Here is a 20,649-nt window from a genome sequence, read left to right as displayed (position 1 = left end):
TTCACTTTTCTAGAATTATCTCAAACCCACAGACATTCCGGAGCTAGGAGGGCTCTTTCTAAACACCTGACGTCTACAACTCAGGTGTATTCTGAATATACTATTCCCAATATGTAACACAGGATTTCACACACTTTGCTTTATCATTTTACAGTCCATAAATTAGGGTTACTGTTGTACCTATCACAAAGTAACCTTAAGAATGAGATTTGTAAACTATGCCTGGTTGACTTGAAAAACAATCACAGAAGATTGTTACAAGTATATTTCTACCCAATAAATCCTCTGTAAAGATCTCTATAGGATACTAGTCTATTTTATTAAATTGGGCATCTTAGCAAAAATACTGTAGGCAATTGTTTTCCAATTCTTAATGACAAGAGTCAATTTTAATTGTTCTCTTTTGGTCCTTTCACATATTCTAGTACACGCAGGCCACACAGCTATTGTTGGGGGCAGTGGAAAAGTTAATCTGAGAAACAAGTAATAGTTTCTCTGGCTGAAAAGTGGGAGGAACTAAAATAAACTTATTGTTTATCTCCCTTCACATATTATTACAACCCTAAGATACTTCCTCAAAATGTCCACTTTTTTTTGAACATCATTTATACCACTCATCTACCTAAAGATGGTCCTTAGAATACAAAGTCATGTAATCCAGCACTAGAAAAAAATTTAACTTACCAATCGGGCTATAGACACCCTGAATGTTGGACATGCCATGTGGAATCGGGGGATGGCAACATTAAAGACCTTGTCCTTAAAGTACAGAAAATGGAAGGTATAATACCCTTCCATATAGCCTGATGTTGTAGAAAATGTGGTGCAGCTTGTGTATTCATATATCCGACCTGGGCTAATAATTGGAAATTCACCTGCAGAAAAAACAGTAACAATAAACCTAAGTATAAAACTCACTTCTTCCTTAAAGTAAATATGTTCTCAAGATGCTATGTAAGTGGTTCGAAATTAAACTGTACAATTAGAAAAAAACAACTCTAAAAGGATATACAACAAAGTATTGGCAGTGATGAGATCATGAGGGTTTAATTCCTCTTGATATTTACATTTTAATCAGATTTTGGGGGCTGAGGGCTTTTTGCATGTGGAGGGTAGAAGACAATTTGTGGGAACTGTTTCCCTTCCATCATGTGGGTCCCAGGAACAGAACTCAGGTCATCAGGTTTGGTGGAACTCGCCTTTGTCTGCAGAGTCACGTCACCAGCCCTTAACATTTTCTTATTCCCCAAATTCTGTACAAGGTAACAGTGGGGAATATCTAGTAAAACAAAATTTAAAAGGCAAACCTTTTTTTTCCAAGGTTGACGTAATCTTTAAAACACAAATAACAGAAAAGTGTCCCAGGTGAGACAGTAGCTCAAACAAACATAAAGGTAATCTAATTCCTAAAGCAGCAAGAGACCAACACCTAAGGTTCAAGGTGCACCCTAATGTTCAGTCTGGACAAACGTCAGTTACTGAGGAGGGTCTTCACACCAACAAATGGCAAAAAGAATCACAGCTGTAATGCAATTCCCTAGCACTAGGCTCTCTAAGATCTATTTTATATTTCAGCCAGATGTGGTGACATACACCTTTAATCCCAGCATTCAGGAGGCAGATGCAGGTGGATCTCTGTGAGTCCAAGTCCAGCCTGGTCTTGGAGTTTCAGGCCAAAAAGAGCTACAGTAAAATGCTGTCTCCAAAACAAACACATAAATAAAAATAATAAAACTGTATTTTAATTATGTATTTATGTATTTGTGTGTGCAGATGTGCACATGAGTATAAGCGCTCACAAAGACCAGAAGGTATTGCATCCCCCAGAGCTGGAATTACAGGTGATTATGAACCCCCTAATGTGGGTGCTAGGAACTGAATGTGGGTGTTCTGCAAGAGCAGCATCAATAACAACAAAGGAAAATCAAATCTTTGCTATTAACTTCAACATTTACCCCCAAATTTTATAAAGATTACCAATATGAAATTTATTTTCTTACTGTCCTGTGCCACCTAACTCACAAAATATAATAATAATAATAATTTTTTTTAAATAAAGAACACAAGACTAACAATCAAGGAATCCTAGGTGATCCACAGAAAGGGAAATCAATCCCTGTATAATTAAAATTGCTACAGTTTTAGAAAAGCTGACATTTCAGGGACTGAAATGATAGGCTAAAGACCTCCACAAATGACATTTATGGGTACACAGTCTAAACTGTCTTGGAAGCAACTGACAGGACTGTCAATCTGGGTGACATACCAACTACTCCAGGCCCCTGAACTTCCTCCACATCCCCTTTAGCATTCGTTATCCTCCAGTAGCGACTGTCCAACTGACAGGCCTTCTCCGGAAGTGCTTCCCTTGACATTTCAATCCTGGAGAAAGAGCAGGCATAGATGCATTTGTTCACTTTTTTTCTTTAAGTACTACAGCATTTGAGTTAACACTATGAAAGACTTCCGAGGGAAATTAATAAATCTAACCCTAAGTCCATGTTAACTATCAGTTCTCAAAGACATTGCTTTAACTAGGCTGATTCTCCCCATGGAAACGGCTTTCACTCAATTTATTCATCTATCATTCAGTAAGAACAAACAAGAGAAGGGGCTACAAAAATACATGCAAACACTCTGGTAGCAACCATCTTTGGCTGCTCAAATAAATACTCATTTAGCCGACACTTTCTAGATACAGTGCCATGAAAAACTTCTGAAGAATTCAGACATTCACTCATGCAAACCATTGCAACAATTCTTTTTTCCATTAGCTTCTAAAAAGCTCAAAATACAACATCTCCAGTTACTGGGCTTATAATCCAACTCTGTTTCATTTCCTCTTTGTCTAGGAATATGTACTTCTAATCTTCACGTTGATTACCTTGTAAGTGCAGGAGGTGTTTCTACTTTAAACAAGTCTTAATATTAAGCAAGATCTAAATAAAAACAAACATCTAAACTATACTTAAAGCAATAGGTTCTCTTTCTACCTAAGAACAGAATATTCTAAGTACAGGGAATTTAAACCATTTGTTTTTATATTTAATCAGATCAAACCCTTAATACTATGTATGACACACATGAAGTACCCCATAAATATTTATTGCATTTTAAAATTGAGTACAGACAGGACACATGAGATTTTAAATGAATGGTTTCCTGTTTGGTAATGTGATAGCTTCTAGTTTACAATATAAATTAAAAATAGAGCTTTGACAATTACAACTTAGTGGTCCAGTTCCTGCAGTATCTGAAACAATGATTTATACTCAGGACACATGCAAAAAACAAACATACAAAAACCCACACAACTTGTCAAACTTCTTTGTGAACTTCTATTGTTGAAAATTTACTAACTTTCCTGCAAACTTCAGCAAGAAATTATTTTTCAAACTGTGCCTTAGCAGGAAGGCAAGATGGCTCAGTGGATAAAGGCATTTCCTGTCAAGCCTAACAACCTGAACAGCATCCTCAGGATCACAGGATAGCGAAGAACCAACTCCCACAAGCTGACCTCTCGAGACTACCCACACACGCACACACAGTAAATTAAAAGTGGAATTTCACAAACTGAAGTTTCTTTCGAGCTAGGGAGATGGCTCAGTGGCCACAGAAATAAGGACTGGTGTTTGAATCCCAGAACTGACTTCAACACTGGGTGGGTGTGGCTGCTTGACCGCAATCCCAATGCACAGGAGGCAGAGACAGGCTCCTCAAAACAAGTTAGACAGCTAGTCTAGTTATATTGTCGAGCTCTAGGTTAACTGCAAGCGCTGCTTCAAAAACTAAGGGGGATGGCGATAGAGGACTCCTGATGTCAGCCATAGGCTTCTCCATACACATGAACCCACACAATGCAAACACACACACATATACTGAAAAATAAATACAATTTTAAAAATAAAAATGACTCTTAAATGCAATTTATGGCTGGGGGTTGTAACTCAGAGATAAGAGTACTTGCCAAACATGTACAGGGCTCTTGGTCTGATCCATAGGACCATAAAATAGAACAACAAAACAAAACAAAACAACCCCCCAATACACACAAAAACAAACCCTAAAATTCATTTCACAGACCATATCCAAATAGGACAAAAGCAAAAGAGCCATTGGATATCTGCACTTTTTAACTGAAAGGCAGGTCTTATGGTTCAGATATAAAACGCTTCCAAGGGTTCACATGAAGATTTGCTTGGTTTCTTTTTTGCTTCCTAGCCACTATGAAGTGAATAGCTTTGCTCTGTGGCATTATTCTACACTTCTATGATACTCTGCCTCATCAAACTCTGACCTAGAAATGACAGAGCCAGATGGCCATGGACTGAAACCCTGAGCCAAATAAACTGTTTCAAGTTGATTCCCTTGATGTTCTGTCATAGAAACGAACTAACCACCACAACAGTCCCATTTCAAGTGCTCACCTGATTCGATATGTGAAGAAATAGTGTGGTGGGTGGACAGAGCTGAGTTCTGGCAGAAATGATGTGGACACTGAAACTGTAATATCTCCAGTTGTTGCTACACACTCTGGGTCATGAATATATCTAGCAAGGAAGGAAATTAAGCATGTTTAAATCAACTTGCTTCAATTCTCTCTCTCTCTCTCTCTTTTTTTTTTTTTTTTTTTTTTTTTGGTTTCTCTCTGTAGCTTTTGGAGCCTGTCCTGGAACTCAATTTGTAGACCAGGTTGGTCTTGAACTCACAGTGATTCACCTGCCTCTGCCTCCCAAGTGCTGGGATTAAAGGCGTGTGCCACCACCACTTAAATGGTTTAAAGATACAATGTACAAGACTTTCCTTATATTTTATAATTAAAACTTGAAGTCAAGTTTTAATGAAATGATCCATGGTTTTTAATGAAACCATGGATCAGTAATCAGTTTAGAAATTAACAAGGGCTCTTCTTGGGAGACTTCTGAAACCTGACCATCCTTGTTAAATGGTGAGCATGGACAATGAAAATATGTACACATATAGAGATCTTGAGCCTCTTAGGCATAATTACTAATTCCTGCCTCTAATGGAGAAGTTCACGACATACACTTAACCTACTGTTTCTGCCATGAAGGCTACTATGAACTAGCATCATCTGGAACCACCTCTACTACTAACTACCAACATTTGAATGTTCCAGTTAGATAATCAATGTTTGCCAGGAGTAAGCTGTTTACTTGCTGCTCATAATAAACCTATGAATCGGCTAGCTTTCTTGTGTTGCAAAGAGAAATTATGTAGCTGCCGTCAAGCTACTATATCACAGTTAGTTTTTCCTCTTGATTTTTCAAGACAAGAAAAATATGGGCCGATTAAATGTTTGAATGTTTTGGCTTCAGTGTGAAAATAAATACTAAGATTTACGACGGTGAAGTTCATGTCTTAACCTTTCAGAGGAATCTCATCTCATGATAGGTATGTGCAATAGTTAGCCTTTTCTGACTTATAGTCATTTCAATCCCCAAAGCCCCAACTAAAATACCTGAAAATCTGGTCTCTGATGATGGGGTAACCACCTGATACAACATTGTTGACATAGGATGTAAACCAGTCAGTAAAAGTAGCACCTGTAAACCAAGAAGGGGGAAATGAGCAAATGGGGAAAATCCACAGAGGAAACAACCAACTATAATTTCACTATAGTTAAGGTACGCTACCCAAACTAGAAATGTTTATAGGTACGATTCTATTACTCTGTTAGTCCAATTTCTTTTCCCAGTTCGTCATTACTGTGAGCGTGGTGTATGCCAAGTAAGTGCATCTGTATACACTTGTACATACACATGCAGAAGCCAAGGACATTACACCCTACTTTATCACTCTCCATCTTATTCCTTCAAGACAGGGCCTGTCATTGAATCTGGAGCTAAAATGGCATCCAGTAAGGCCCAGCAATCCTCCTGTCTCTGCTCCATAAAATACTGGACACATATGTAATTTATGGGTATGCCCCATAAATTACAGCATGGGCACACCCAGCTTTTACATGGATCCTAGGACTTGAACTCCGAGCCTTATGCTTGCACATTAAGTACTCTTAACCAAATGAGCCATCTCTCCAGCCCTTCTGCCCTCAATCTATTTACATATTGTCCTTTGTGTTCTCTTCCACCACTATCCCTGGTCCCTGCCCAAGTCTTTTTAGGAAATTCTACAGCTATTTCCACTTACGTTGTTTTGTGTTTTATACTAAAAATAATTAGTTTTGGTACAGTGATAAAAAACTATTTGTCGCCGGGCGGTGGTGGTGCACGCCTTTAATCCCAGCACTCGGGAGGCAGAGGCAGGCGGATCTCTGTGAGTTCGAGGCCAGCCCGGACTACCAAGTGAGTTCCAGGAAAGGCGCAAAGCTACACAGAGAAACCCTGTCTCGAAAAAAACCAAAAAAAAAAAAAAAAAAAAAAAAAAACTATTTGTCTATTAATTTCTAAAGCATATAGAACAAAGGAAATAGTTAATCTAGGAAAAAAGCATTAAGAAAGGTTATCAGGGACCTCCTCTCAATGATGAGGGTTCACCTTAGACACATCTTGATATACACTCAAAATACTAGCACAAGCCAGGCCCAGTCTAAACATCACCAGAGACATGACTTTGTGGAATTCTCAGGGTCAGGTCAATACCAAGTGGGATGGTCTGTATGTCAAATCTGTTGCTCTGATTGGTCAATAAATAAAACACTGATTGGCCAGTGGCTAGGCAGGAAGTATAGGCGGGACTAACAGAGAGGAGAAAAAAAAAGAACAGGAAGGCAGAAGGAGGCACTGCCAGCCGCCACCATGACAAGCCGCATGTGAAGACGCTGGTAAGCCACTAGGTATGTGGCAAGGTATAGATTTATAGAAATGGATTAATTTAAGCCATAAGAACAGTTAGCAAGAAGCCTGCCACGGCCATACAGTTTGTAAGCAATATAAGTCTCTGTGTTTACTTGGTTGGGTCTGAGCGGCTGTGGGACTGGCTGGTGACAAAGATTTGTCTTGACTGCGGGCAAGGCAGGAAATCTCTAGCTACAAGGGTTCACCTTAGACACATTTTGATATACACTCAAAATACTAGCACAAGCCAGGCCCAGTCTAAACATCACCAAAGACATGACTTTGTGGAATTCTCAAGGTCAGGTCAATACCAAAGGGGTCAAGAGGCTCATTAGTACAGATTCGGTTGCACAGTGGTCCTCCATATTCTCAGTGACCAACTCAAAGCAGAAAACATTTATTATTATATCAGCCCAGTCCATACTATCTGCCCATGTTATAGTAAAAGGATTCATAACAAGTATTTATATGAATTAAGTTTAAACATTCTAGGTAATACAACGTAATTATCAAACCTCATCATTTTTTTGTTAGTACAGCTAAAGGCCTAGCAATATATACTTAGTTAATGCTCTTCACTGAATTTTTTTGTAATCTGGTTTCAATTAACCCAGTTCTTTACTGAGTATCAGATGATGAATTTATATCACTGATTACGTTTTTTAATTACCAGACTTTCATATTTGTTACAATGGTTATTTATTCTGTCTTAAAGCAGACAAACATGAAAATGAAAGAAAGAAATTCAGAAACTAACAGCAACTTTCCTTATTGACCAGGAAGCCTTTAATTCACAAACTGATCAGCACTGCTGGGCTGGAGCTGTGACGGTCATCTCTGAAAATATGCTATACCAGGATACCAAGGAAGATATGAACACAAGCATGGCGTCCTGATGGTGCTTAGCTTAGAAACAGGACACCATGTAAGTCAGAATAAGTGGAAAGCTAAGGCTGAAATTTAAAAGCTTGCATAACTTGGGTAAGGGTGAGACCTTTTTAGATACTGTGAAGAATATCACAAACCCGGATCATGTCACAGTATAAAAAAAAAAAAAAGACACTTGTTTTCTGTTCTAGGTTCCAATTAGAAAATAAAATTAAATGCCGATATTGATTTATTTACTTGGTGCTGGGGACTGAACTGGAGCCTTGCCCATGCCAGGCACATAGTCGACCACTGAGCTATCCCTTAGCATCTTCTGTACTATGAATACACAGGAAGATGCTTATGTCAGAAAGCCCTTAAAAAGCAGACCCAGAATGTAGGAAGCTTCTGCTACTGAGCAGTCTCAGCAGGACGAGACTGCATGAACAGCCAAGGTTGAGCTGCACTCATAGAAACTAGAGTGCCCCCAAATTAGTAAAAAACACCTTCACAGCGAAGGAAAGCAAGCGCCAAGGAGTCTGTGAAGCCTGTCATTTGTGATATCCACTCATCTTGAAGAGTGACACTGCTTAGGTCTGCTGTGACGTGTTTAATTAGCAAATAAGAAAAAAAAATATAATCACTTTAAATAATTGTACCTTCAATTATGTATTAATATGCTCAGTGGAAAGTCCATGGATATGTTATAGGAATTAATCCTAATTAGCTGTAACTATCAACTTGACACAGACTAGAGCAGCAGTTCTCAACTTGTGGGTCATGACCCCTTTGAGGTTGAAGGACACTTCCACAGGGCTTGCCTAAGTCCATCCTGCACATCAGATATTTATATTATGATTAGTGACAGTAAAAAAACTCTAGTTATGAAGTAGCAATGAAATAATTTTATGGCTGAGGGTCACCACAACATGAGGAACTGTATTAAAGGGCTGCAGCATTAGGAAGGTTGAGAACTGCTGGCCGAGAGTCACCTGAGAAGGAAGTCTCAATTGAGGGACTGCCCAGATCAGACTGGCCTATGAAGGACTGTCCCGATTTTAACTCATGTGGAGAGCCTAGCCCACATGCGTAGCACCGTTTCCTGGGCTACATAAGAAAGCAAGCTAAGCATAAGCCTGTGAGCGAGCCAGAGAACAAGCAGCACTCCTCCATGGCCTCTGCTTCAGTTCCTGCCTTGAGTTCCTGCCCTGGCTTCCCTCAGTGGCAGACTGTGACCTGTGAGCTGAAATAAAGCCCTTCCTCCTCAAATTGCTCTCTGTCAGGTATCCTATCACAGCAACAGTAAGGTAACACAGGACCTATATCACTTATCTAAAGAAAATTAAAATCTTAAGACTGTACAGGATATGGCTTTTTCTTTTCCTAAACAAAATACAAAGAAAACACAAAGGTTGCCCCAACCAGAAAAGAGAGACATAGAACTCTATAAACCAGGAAGTACTAAGAGATGCAAGTACAGCCAGGCAGTGGTGGCGCATGCCTTTAATCTTAGCACTCAGGAGGCAGAGGCAGGTGGATCTTTGTGAGTCGTAGGCCGGCCTGGTCTACAGAGCGAGATCCAGGAAAGGCGCAAAGCTACACAGAGAAACCCTATCTCGAAAACCCAAAAAAAAAGAGATGCAAGTATAAAGTTGCCAGCTGCTCAAGGAACTAAGTCTCACCAATTCATTTTCTTTTCTAAACCAACAGGAAGAAGGAAAAAGTGACTTTTCTGTGTTTCTCTTACCTATGATAAACATGTCAATAGCAGCAGGATTCCGAGCCATTTGGTCCTAAGGGGAAAAACAAAACAAAACTGATACAAATACATTTCCTCTTGTTCCTTATGTAGATCTCTGGGAACAAAGCAAAATAGATACAATACTCATGTAATCCTTGTTGTAAGTCTTCCAGGACAAGCTATCACCATCTTGGAGAGTTCAGCTGCACCTCCACCACCACTGCCCCCCACCACGCACACAGGCATGATCATTCCAGCTGTTCTGGTTGACTGTTTATTACCCATCTCCATAGAAGAGCTAGAAGGGCACACGATTCTTACCCGAGTCTCCCGCTGCTCCTACCACCTGGTGTATATAGAGGTAGGGAAGTGGGCATGGCTGGGGCTCCATCTATACAGCTATGGGGAAGTCCTCATACCCACTGGCTAAAGCTTCTGAGGTGCAGTCAGTTCGTGGAGGGATAGCCACATGCCTGTAAGTAGTCCCTCACCTATGAAATATAGTCACTGGTTCACCAGAGTGAACTTTTGGGACTCGTGCCTCGGTTTGTCATTCAGACCTTAGGAGGAAGGGTACAGAGTACTTATGTCTCTCCTTGAGAAGGAATTTTAGCAACACCTATCAGTTCCTACTATTATAATTTCTGTGCTTGGACTTATTCTATAAAATGTTTGGAGGCACCTCTCAATAAAATGAAAACAGAATGCTATTACTATTAAGACAAGGAACTATACTTTAAGAACATAACTACCAAGTAGAAGTGATAAAATAAATATCTTGTTATCCTAGAAGAAAGGACTCTGGATTCAGAGTCAAGAGAACCGAACAATTCTAGGATGTTCAAAAAAAATAATTTTACACGTTACAATCAAGGCCTTTGACAATGAGTTCCTTAAGGTGAATCACAACTTTCCACCTAAGCCTGTCATCATCTGCACTATTTGTCCAATGGCAAACCTTCCTTTTGGTATTGCACATCACCACGTGAGGATATTAGTTCTCTAGTTAATGTATGATGCTCCAGGCCTATTTTTACATCCCTGGATATATCCAATGCATATATTTACAGTATTGTCAGGACACGTGTTAAAGCCGTAATCAAACACACTTCCTACTTACTGGACATTGGTAGAACACTTCGTTTTTATTCCGGCCCTCTGCAGCTTCCACAGCTATGTACTGACTCAAGCCCGTGTGGATGCAGAAGGTTAAAGGGAGGCAGTATTTCAGTCCCTGTCTCTGCTGAAATCCTCCGGCAGCAGTATCAACATCTAGTAAATCTTCAGAGCGATAGTGATTGGACAGTGCCATACTTCCCAGCAACCTGAGGAGAAAACAGACTCAAAACTGTCAACCTGAGCAGAACCACAGAAACACAGTGCCACGGGCTTGCGTTTCATCTTTCTGGTGAATAATTTCACACGGGAAATTTTCTTTTTTATTTTGTTTAAAACAAACAAAACCAGGGTCTTGCTATGCAGCTCTGGCCGGCCTGGGACTTGCTATGTAGTTAATGCTGGCCTCAAATTTAAGGTAATCCTCCTGCCTCAAGCGCTAAGATCATTGAGAATATAGGCATTAGAATTATGTGCCAGCATGCCAGCCACACATTGGTAATTTTCTAAGCACTGGTTACCATACAAATTCTAAATCAAGAATATCAAAACCACTAAAATTTCTGTATATTGAATTTATTTTATTTTTCTTTTTTTTTGGTTTTTTGAGACAGGGTTTCTCTGTGTGTAGTCCTGGCTGTCCTAGAACTCATTTTGTATGTTGTAGAATATTATTTTAAGATGTGTTACATTTATTTATGCTGCAAAACATTTGTTTAATGATGCAAAGAAGCCTTCCTTTCTTTTATGTTGCGTTTGTTTATAACTCTGTGGAGCTGTGTCACTGTCCCTGTCTAAAACACCTGATGGTCTAATAAAGAGCTGAATGGCCAACAGTGAAGCAGGAGAAAGGATAGGCGGAGCTGGCAGACAGAGAGAATAAATAGGAGGTGAAATCTGGGAAGAAAGGACCGAGAAAGAGAAGGAGGGGAAGACTCCAGGGGCCAGCCACCCAGCTACACAGCAAGCAATGGAGAAAGAAGTATAAAGAAAGATATACAGAAATAGAGAAAGATAAAAGCCCAAGGCAAAAGATAGACAGGTTAATTTAAGAAAAGCTGGCTAGAAATAAGCCAAGCCAAGGCCAGGCATTTATAAGAAAGAATAAGCCTGCATGTGTATTTACTTGGGAGTTGGGTGACAGGACCCCCAAAGAATAAACAACAATAACAACACTTTAGACCAGGCTGGCCTCAAACTCACAGAGATCAGCCTGCTTCTGCCTCTTGAGTGCTGGGATTTAAGGCCTGGCTTAAATTCACTCCTTAAATCAGAATATCCTTATTTAGATTTAAAAATTAAATGTCTAAAGTATCTAAATGCCAGCCTTTTTAAAGAAATATAACTTTACTGCTTTTAAGGAACTTGGTGTGGTGGTTCATGCCCGTAACCCCACACTAAGATAAGGCAGAAAGATGGCTGAAAGAATGAAACTAGGGCTATACAGTGGGTTCTTGGCCACCATAGGCTAGAATAGCCCCGTCTTAAAAGACACAGTCAGCAAATGGCACATACCTAAAATCCCAGCTGTTCAGAAGGCTGGGAAAGGAGGATAATGAGTTCAAGACCAACACGTAAGACTTTCACTCCAAAATTTAAAAATATATGTTATATATGGAATGGCTAGTGCTTTTGTGACTTGGTATTTATGTATGCACATATCCTCATATATGCACACACATATATTAATAGCTAATTTAATGATTAAAGGAGTAAATTTTCTGACATCTTTATCTTGATTCAACTTTCAATTTATCTCATAAAACCAGACAGCAACAAATGTAAACCAAGTCTAAATCTTATCCAAATTGTCACAAACGTGAAATAGACGTGGTAGAAATTAATCTCCACATGTATGCATTAACATCTGTGTGTGTGTGTGTGTGTGTGTGTGTGTGTGTGTGTGTGTGTGTGCGCGCGCGTGCATGCATGACAACAATCCTGGTCTGGTAAAGAGTCTTCTCCAAGTCTCATTTCTTGGGTAGGCAGGCAGGCAGACAAATAACTCTGTACTGAAATTCATGAGCTATCTACCGTGTCAATTCCAGACAACTCTTAACAAAGTTCGGTTCTGTTTTCTCTTAAAATAATACAATTTTTCAGCTTTTTCAGGTTTCAATTAACTAGGAAAACAAACAAACTCGTGCAAGTCCTGAGGCACTGGGAGTCCCTGGATTTGGAATTACTGGCCATTGCGAGTTGCCCACCATGGGTGCTAGAAACAAGGGACCTCTGCAAGAGCAGTACTCAGTCTTAACCACTGAGCCATCTCTCCAGCCCCTAACTGACCTGTTTGTGACCCATTCCTGATATTTCATTTCTGAATACTACTTTGTGCTATCAGTAGGATCCCCTTGGAGAATCCCAGGGCATACTCAACCCAGATTTGAAATCATTAACAGTTTCCCATAATCCCTCACACACAGAGAAACATCAGATTCCGTCAAGATAATGCAACAGTCTCCCTGCACTCTTGGTAATTTACAAACACAGTATCTTTGAAATAGCTTAATTGCATGAAAGTACAAAAGGAATAGACACATTCAAAGTTCATCAATTTTAAAACTGTAAACAAATTTGATGGCTACTATAGGGTCTTCTTTTACCAAAAAACAAACACTACAATGAATACCTCAACTTGCAAAGGTTTTTAAAAGGCCATTCAATTATAGGCTGTACTTGAGTAAGACAAGACGCTACTTTCCTTAGTTTGGTATATACAGCTCTGAACAAATCATGCTTTTTCACAAGTATAATAGACAGAACTTGTATCAAGTTTCTAAAACATTTTGCCTAACTTATAACAGGGTAATAAACACATCAAGGGCTTAACAGGTTAAATATACTCACAAACACATACACATACATATCTCTCCTGCATCCCACACTCCCATCCCCAACCAGATCTCACTTTAATCATAAAAATGTGTTGGCAGGAATAATGCTTTTATGAGACAATTTTAGTAAAATTTAATTTAACCTATAGATACCATCTTATAGATTGCTATAAGGAAGAAGTGGGAATCCACCCTCTCTATAATATATACATTCACATGTATATAATATGTAAACAAAATGTACTTTCATTCTAGAATGTAATGTCCATTTCTGAGAATTACTCAAACGTCAAACTCCTTACCCTGGAACCACTAACTTCTGCCCATTGTGAATCCGATATGAACAGCGATAATCGTCAGGGAGCTTGCAACCAATCTGAGCTTCCACAGCATCCAAGTCTTCCTCACGTGCGCCTTCTGCAAACACACACCAAAGACAGAAGTGTGTACACACAATCAGACTTCAATCTAGTAGGTCAGCTGCCAACCAACCCATGAAACAATCTTATAGCAAGTGAATTCTGTTCAACATATACTGTCAAAACACAGGGCAATGAATTGGAAATTGATTTTAAACACTGAACGAAGTCCTTAGTTTCCTCTCGACAGGGAAAATACTGGCACAAAGTAAAATGGAGAGGGTACCAAGGAAATGAGCAATTAATTATTTTTTTTTACATTATAACAAAAACCTTCTCACTTTTCCAAACCTAATATATTCATACTTAAAAAAAAAAAAACAAACCTTGAAAGTTCTCTCAGCTGATGTCATTCTAGAGTTTCAATGTGACCCTTTACAGGGAATATGGGACATTAGACAGATGTAGGTTCATGCTGTGAGGAGTCACTAAGTTGAACTCGTGAGAGCACATTTGAAAACTTGCCCCCTGCATTCTAGCTGTCACAAGCAGGAAAAAAACAATACCAATACCAAGAGAAGAGCTCTACTTCCAAGCAACAGCCCCTCAGGTTGTTAGGCCATACCTCTCATTATTGAATGATTATGGCAGAAATGCTATTGAAGACATAAAAAAAAAAAAAAAACAACCAACTACCACCAACAACAAAACACCCCACAAGGTAGCCAGATGTGGTGGCACATGAGTATAACCCCAGCAGTGAGAGTTACAGTGAACTCAGAAACAGGAGAACAGAACAAAATAAACACACAAGAGGTCAATCAGGCATCTAGAATCACCTTGATTCAAGCAATTGCCAATTCTCAAACAAGCGGCCAAAGAAAGGAGCCCAGCTTTAGGCAATATTATAGGGCTGATGGATTTAAAAAGAAAAAAAGGGGGGGTCTAGAGTTCACAAAGGAAAAAAGGACCTGTTCAAATAAACAAATATGGTTTGGGCTAAGTTACAGAAAGCCAAGTTCTAAGAAAAAGTGAACTGGAAACAAATCAGCCCTCAAGGACAAAAAGCCCAGTTTTTCAAGTTACATCAACCCCCTGACAATCTGCAGCAGAAGCAGAAGGAAATCTCTAGAAGAAAAAATTAATACCCTAAGACCCAAATAGTGCTGTGCAATCACTCAAAAGAACTAATCCTCAATAAAAACAAGAACTGACTAAAGAGCAAGCTAAGAGTGTTAACACATTCGTGTGATCCTAGCCCCAGGTTCTCAGGATAAGAAACAGGCTAAAAATTAAAATCACAAACTATCACTAGGGGGCTGGTTCAGTGATGGGCACAGAGTGATGGACTCAGTGAGGAACTAAGATGCACAGGGACCTGAGCTGGAGCCCAAATACCCTCCCATATCAGAACTAAAGCTCTTTCACTGTCCAGGAAGTGGTAAACATTAAGTTCTATTAGACTTCAAGAAATCAAAACTGCATATTTTAATCTATACTGTGATTACTAAAAAGGAAATAAAAGGGAAAGCAAAGAAATTAAACATAATTAAGAATGCAGAAAAGGTGAACATATTTAAATGACATGGTTAAGCTCAACTATATTAGTAAATAAATATCACTAAGCCAAATGATCTAATAAGAAGACAGACTAGGTAAAGAACAAGGGCTCAAGGATGCAGTACAGAGTTAGAGAGCAAAGGCTTAGAATGTGCCAGGCGGTGAGGGCGCACACCTTTAGTCCCAGCACTCTGAAGGCAAAGGCAGGTGGATCTCTCTGAGTTCAGGGCCAGCCTGGTCTACAGAGCAAGTTCAGGATGGCCAGGGCTACACAAAGAAACTTTGTCTGGGGGTAGGAGAGGGTGTGTTAGGCCTCAGTTTCAATTTCAGCACCGAAGTAATAAAAAGAGACTCATCTTAATGTAGACACAGGGGGAAAAAAAAGCTAGCATGGCTCTATTCAGATCACACAAGAGAGATTTTAAAGTAAACAGCTTCATTAAAACTAACGGAGAACTTTCATCATAATAACAGCAAAAGGTTAAATTCACCATGTAGGAATCAATTTTGTGTACCTCAGTAAAACAGCATGTGCACATGCGCACAAACACATATGTATACACACTTTTTTTTTCTCTTAAAATTTAGAGTACACTGCAAGGGGGCAGCAGGCTAAGCAGTGAAGTACCACCTACGGCCCCAAACGTGTGTGTGTGTGTGTGTGTGTGTGCGCGCGTGCGTGCGTGCGTTTCCAAGACAGGGCTTCTCTGTGTAGCTTTGTGCCTGTCCTGGATCTCGCTCTGTAGCCCAGGCTGGCCTCGATCCACCTGGCTCTGCCTCCCGAGTGCTGCGATTAAAGGCGAGCACCACCACCACCACCGTCCGGCCCAAATACATTTTTTTAATATCAGAGTTAAAATGGCAAAAAAAACATTTACAAGCAGTGGATTAATTTTCCACTGCTGCATGAAGTATTAGCAGCTTAAAGCAATATTCATTTGTTTGCCTATTTTGCAAGTAAATGTGAGGCTAGGAAAGCCGGGCAAGGCTCCCTGCTTAAGCACCTCTCCCACACAGGTGCATACCTGGCCCTGTACTCTAGGCTTAGCTGAGAGGAGGTGGAGTACACTGAGCCCACCTCCCAGGAAACCAAGCCAGGAACTCATTATTTGTTTCTGCAGATCTAAAGTTCAAGCACAACTCCACTGGATCCTCTGTGTAGATCCCAATGTTGAAATCATGGTGTTAACTGGGGTGCTAGCTCATCTTACCCATTTTTTGCTTCAGATCTTCTTTAAGCTCACTTAGTTATTTGCAGAATTCAACAGCCTACAGTTTTTTTTTTCAGTGAGGCCCTCAGTGCCTAGCAGCCACCTGACATTCCCTATCATGTAGCCTTCTCCTCAACATACCAGTTTGCTTACTCAAAGTTAACAGAAAAAACATTATGAATCTCTCAGCCTTCTGAAAGGCCCAGATGCTTTTAAGAATGTACTTGATTAGCTGGGCAGTGGTGGCACACACCTTTAATCCCAGCACTTGGGAGGCAAAGCCAGGTGGATCTTTGTGAGTTCGAGGCCAGCCTGGTCTACAGAGTGAGATCCAGGAAAGGCACAAAGCTACACAGAGAAACCCTGTGTTGGGGGGGAAAAAAAAAGAATGTACTTGATTAAGGGAGGCCCATTCAAAATCATTTTCCTTTTAATTAACATTCAAATTCAATTTATTTGGCACCTTAACTGCAAAATACCTGCAAAATCTCTTCACATTTCTTTAAAAAAAATAGAGAACAGTTATTTTAAATAATTTGAATATATTAAATAATGGTAATCAAGATGTTTTTATATCACTGGCTATATGAAAGGAGAAATAACTGTACCATGCATGTATACCATGGGCTGAAAATCTTGGGCTACTTCAGAACAGTAAATACCACAGCCGGAAATGTCAACAAACCTGTCAGTAACTAATAGAAACAAAAAGACAGAGGCCTGGGAGAAGGCTCAGTGGTTAACAGCACTGGCTCATCTTACAAAGGACCCAAGTTCAACATCCAGAGCCCACACAGCGGCTCATTGCCATCTGTAACTTCTAATCCAAGGAATCTGATGCCCTCTTCTGGCCTCCAAGGATACCAGGTACAGCACATGGTGCACAGATGTACACACAGATAAAATGCCCACACACATAAAATATAATATGTTTTCATCTTCTAAAAAATAAAAAAATGGGTGGTGGTGGCCCATACCTTTAATCCCAGCACTCAGGAGGCAGATGATCTAAGAGTTCAAAGCCAGCCTGGTTTACAAAACTAGTTCCAAAATAGCCAGGGCTACACAAAGAAACCCTGTCTCAAAAATACCTAAATAAATAAATAAATAGAGCAAAAATCAGGAAAAGGCAAGATGTCTAGTGCTTAAATGTGCCTGTCACCAAGCCTGATGACATGAGTCATCTCTGGGACCCACAGGTGGAAAGAGAGATCTTACACCTGAAAGCTGTCCTCTGACCTCCATCCAAGTGCCACAGAATGTATGTTACACACACTAAAAAAAACGTCATTTTTAAAAGAGGTGGTAAAGTACTTACTACATAAGCATGAGTACCTGAATGTGAACCTCCAGTGCCCAATCGAGAAGCTGGGTGCAGTGATACCCTGTAATCTAAGAACTAGGGAGGCAGATATAGGAAAATCCTTGAGGTTTGCTGGCCAGACAGTCTAGTCCAACTGTGAGCCTCAGGTTCAGTAAGAGACCCAATACCAAAAATATTTGAACATTTGGGTCATTTCTGGTTCTGGCTGATAGAAAAAACCTAATTTTTAAAGAAAGATTTATTTTTATAATTATGTGTATAAGTGTCTTGCCTACATATATGTCCATATATGTGCAGTGCCTGGGGAGGACAGAAGAGACAGAAAGCAATTAAGGAAGACATCCAACATTGCCTCTGGCTTCTCTCTCTCTCTCTCTCTCTCTCTCTCTCTCTCTCTCTCTCTCTCTCACACACACACACACACACACACACACACACACTTTTTAAAAAACCTATAAAATAAACTAATATGATTAGAGGTAAATTTATTCTTTAGGGAGTCTAAAGAATAAAAAGACTGAAAGAAATCTATGACCTAAGTCAGGGGAAAAGGGAATCATAGCAAATTCAAAGAGAAAAAAATTAATAAAATAAAAAAAACATACAGTAAAGGAGACTGACTAAAACACCAGCTCTTTGAAAGGACTAGATTAGTCCCTACTCATCAAGAGTGATAATAACTAATATCAGAAATGGAAAAGGTTTTATCACTAAAAACTTACTAAGCATGAAAGGATGTTAAATACATCTGAAAACACAGACAAAGTAGACATTTCCTGGACAAAATCTATCAAAGCAGAAAGCCTCAAGACTTAAACAGACATTGAGTTCTTAATTTAAAAGCTTCCGAAATGAATTCCAGGGCTGAATGACTTGCTGACACATTCTACTAATCATCTAAGCAAGAAATCAGACCAAGTTTACATAACTCTTCCAGGGAACAGGAGAGGCAGCACTCCCTCACTTATTTTAAGGTCCTGCCCTTAAAGTCAGGATCATTTTGATACAAAATCCTGCTAAGAACACTGCAAGACAGGAAAATTATATGCCAAACTCTCACAAACATCGATATAAAATTCCTAGTGAGGGGCTAGAGAGATGGCTCAGCAGTTAAGAACACTTGCTGTTCTTATAGAGAGGACCTGGGTTCAGTTCCCAGCACCCACATAGTGGCTAATAACTATCCTAACTTCGGCTCTAGGGGATCCAATGCCCTCTTCTGGCCTATGCAGAGACTGCAGACATGTAGACATAATGCAAGTAAGATATTCTATACATATAAAAATAAATAGAAATCTTTTCTTAAGAAGTTGCTATTTCTAACAGTCAGAACTGGAAATGACCCACATATCCACAATGGTAGGTTGAACATAAACTACTCATATACAGTACTAGTCTGTAACAAAAATGAAACTACTATTGAGCCTCACAACCAAACTAGAATTACCTCATCCAAAATACGTACTTAACCACATAATTTATATAAAGTCAAGAGAAAAATCACTAGATGAATCAGCAGTCAGGACAGCGGCTGTCTCTATGAAAGAGGGAGGGGCACAAGGGGCTTCTGGGTATAAATAATGCTCTACTATTTGATCTGGAGAATGTTTTAATGAATTCATTCACTTTGTGATAACTCTGTGTAAGTTGTGCATTGTGATTTGTGAACATATCTACATATCTGTTAACATCACTAATGATGGCAAACATCTCAACTTTGAAGGAATCTTCCCAAAACACCTACAACTCCAACCATGAAGAAAGTATCAGACAAAACCAATCTGAGATATTTTCTACAAAATACCTCATGAGTTCTTCTCAAAACTGTGTAACTCATAAAAGACAAGACTCAGAAAGTACCACTGCCAGTTAATAAGAAATGACAGCTGCATGTGATGTGGTATTATGGACTGGATCCTGAAAGAACACTAAAGACATTAATGGAAAGTCTGGTGAAATCTAAACCAAATGTAAAAGTAACAAAATATTAATGATTTTTTAGTTCTGATAAATGTCTTCCAGTGTAATATACTAGGGAAATTGAGTATACAGAACTCTCTGAAAATCTAAATTACTCTATAAAATTAATATATATTAATTTTTAATATATATATATATATATATATATATATATATATATATATATATAACTATAAAACTCTTTATATATAACTCCAATACATACACTAAGGGTTAGGGAGATGCCTCAGTCTAGAAAGCCCTTGCTCTGCAAGAATGAGAACTCGAGTTCAGATCCCTAGCAACCTTTATAAGCCAGGCACTGTGCTGAGTCACTGCAATCCCATAAATTAGAGACACAGGCAGGCATATCCCTACAGCTCACTGACCAGTCCATCTAGTTAAGACACAGGCAGGCATATCCCTACAGCTCACTGACCAGTCCATCTAGTTAAGTTCATGAGTGCAGGTTCAACATGTCTCAAAAAATAGGGCGGCAAACAACTTAGGCATCAACCTCTGATCTTCACATGCACGTGTGTTCATGTACACACACACACACACACACACACACACACACACACACACACACACACGTATACTACATACACATACAAAAGAAAATGTAAAAAACCAGAAGTTTAATGGAAAAGAAACCAAGCAGAATAGAAGCCAGAAGTAGTATGTTGGTTAAGAAAAGAAGCTAACGTTTGTATTCTACGTGTTACATGTTAAACTATTTAATACATAAGATTTAGAAGTAAAAACACCTATAGTTAGCTGAGTGTGGTGATGGACACCTTTAATCCCAGCACTTGGGAGGCAGAGACAGGTGGATCTCTATGAATTTGAGACCA

General features: G+C 39.4%; 1 protein-coding gene and 1 non-coding gene across 10 annotated transcripts in view; both read right to left on the bottom strand.

Moving 5' to 3' along the window:
- Nucleotides 1-20,649, bottom strand: part of Fbxo3 (F-box protein 3) — a 35,165-nt gene that overhangs the window by 4,343 nt on the left and 10,173 nt on the right. For all 9 annotated transcript variants that reach the window (XM_076570189.1, XM_042275819.2, XM_042275821.2 and 6 more), the window contains exons 4-10: nt 13,682-13,796; nt 10,547-10,751; nt 9,433-9,478; nt 5,483-5,567; nt 4,428-4,550; nt 2,267-2,382; nt 685-875 (exon numbers count right to left, since the gene is read on the bottom strand). In XM_076570189.1, coding sequence (XP_076426304.1) covers nt 685-875; nt 2,267-2,382; nt 4,428-4,550; nt 5,483-5,567; nt 9,433-9,478; nt 10,547-10,751; nt 13,682-13,796 — 881 coding nt within the window. The remainder of the gene's footprint in view (nt 1-684; nt 876-2,266; nt 2,383-4,427; nt 4,551-5,482; nt 5,568-9,432; nt 9,479-10,546; nt 10,752-13,681; nt 13,797-20,649) is intronic.
- Nucleotides 16,258-16,395, bottom strand: LOC121829246 (small Cajal body-specific RNA 21). The gene has a single exon (XR_006072028.1).

The sequence above is a fragment of the Peromyscus maniculatus genome, chromosome 4 (genome assembly GCF_049852395.1).
Source record: "Peromyscus maniculatus bairdii isolate BWxNUB_F1_BW_parent chromosome 4, HU_Pman_BW_mat_3.1, whole genome shotgun sequence".
In the NCBI taxonomy this organism is placed as follows: Eukaryota; Metazoa; Chordata; class Mammalia; order Rodentia; family Cricetidae; genus Peromyscus; species Peromyscus maniculatus.
This window is presented reverse-complemented; position numbering and strand designations above follow the sequence as displayed.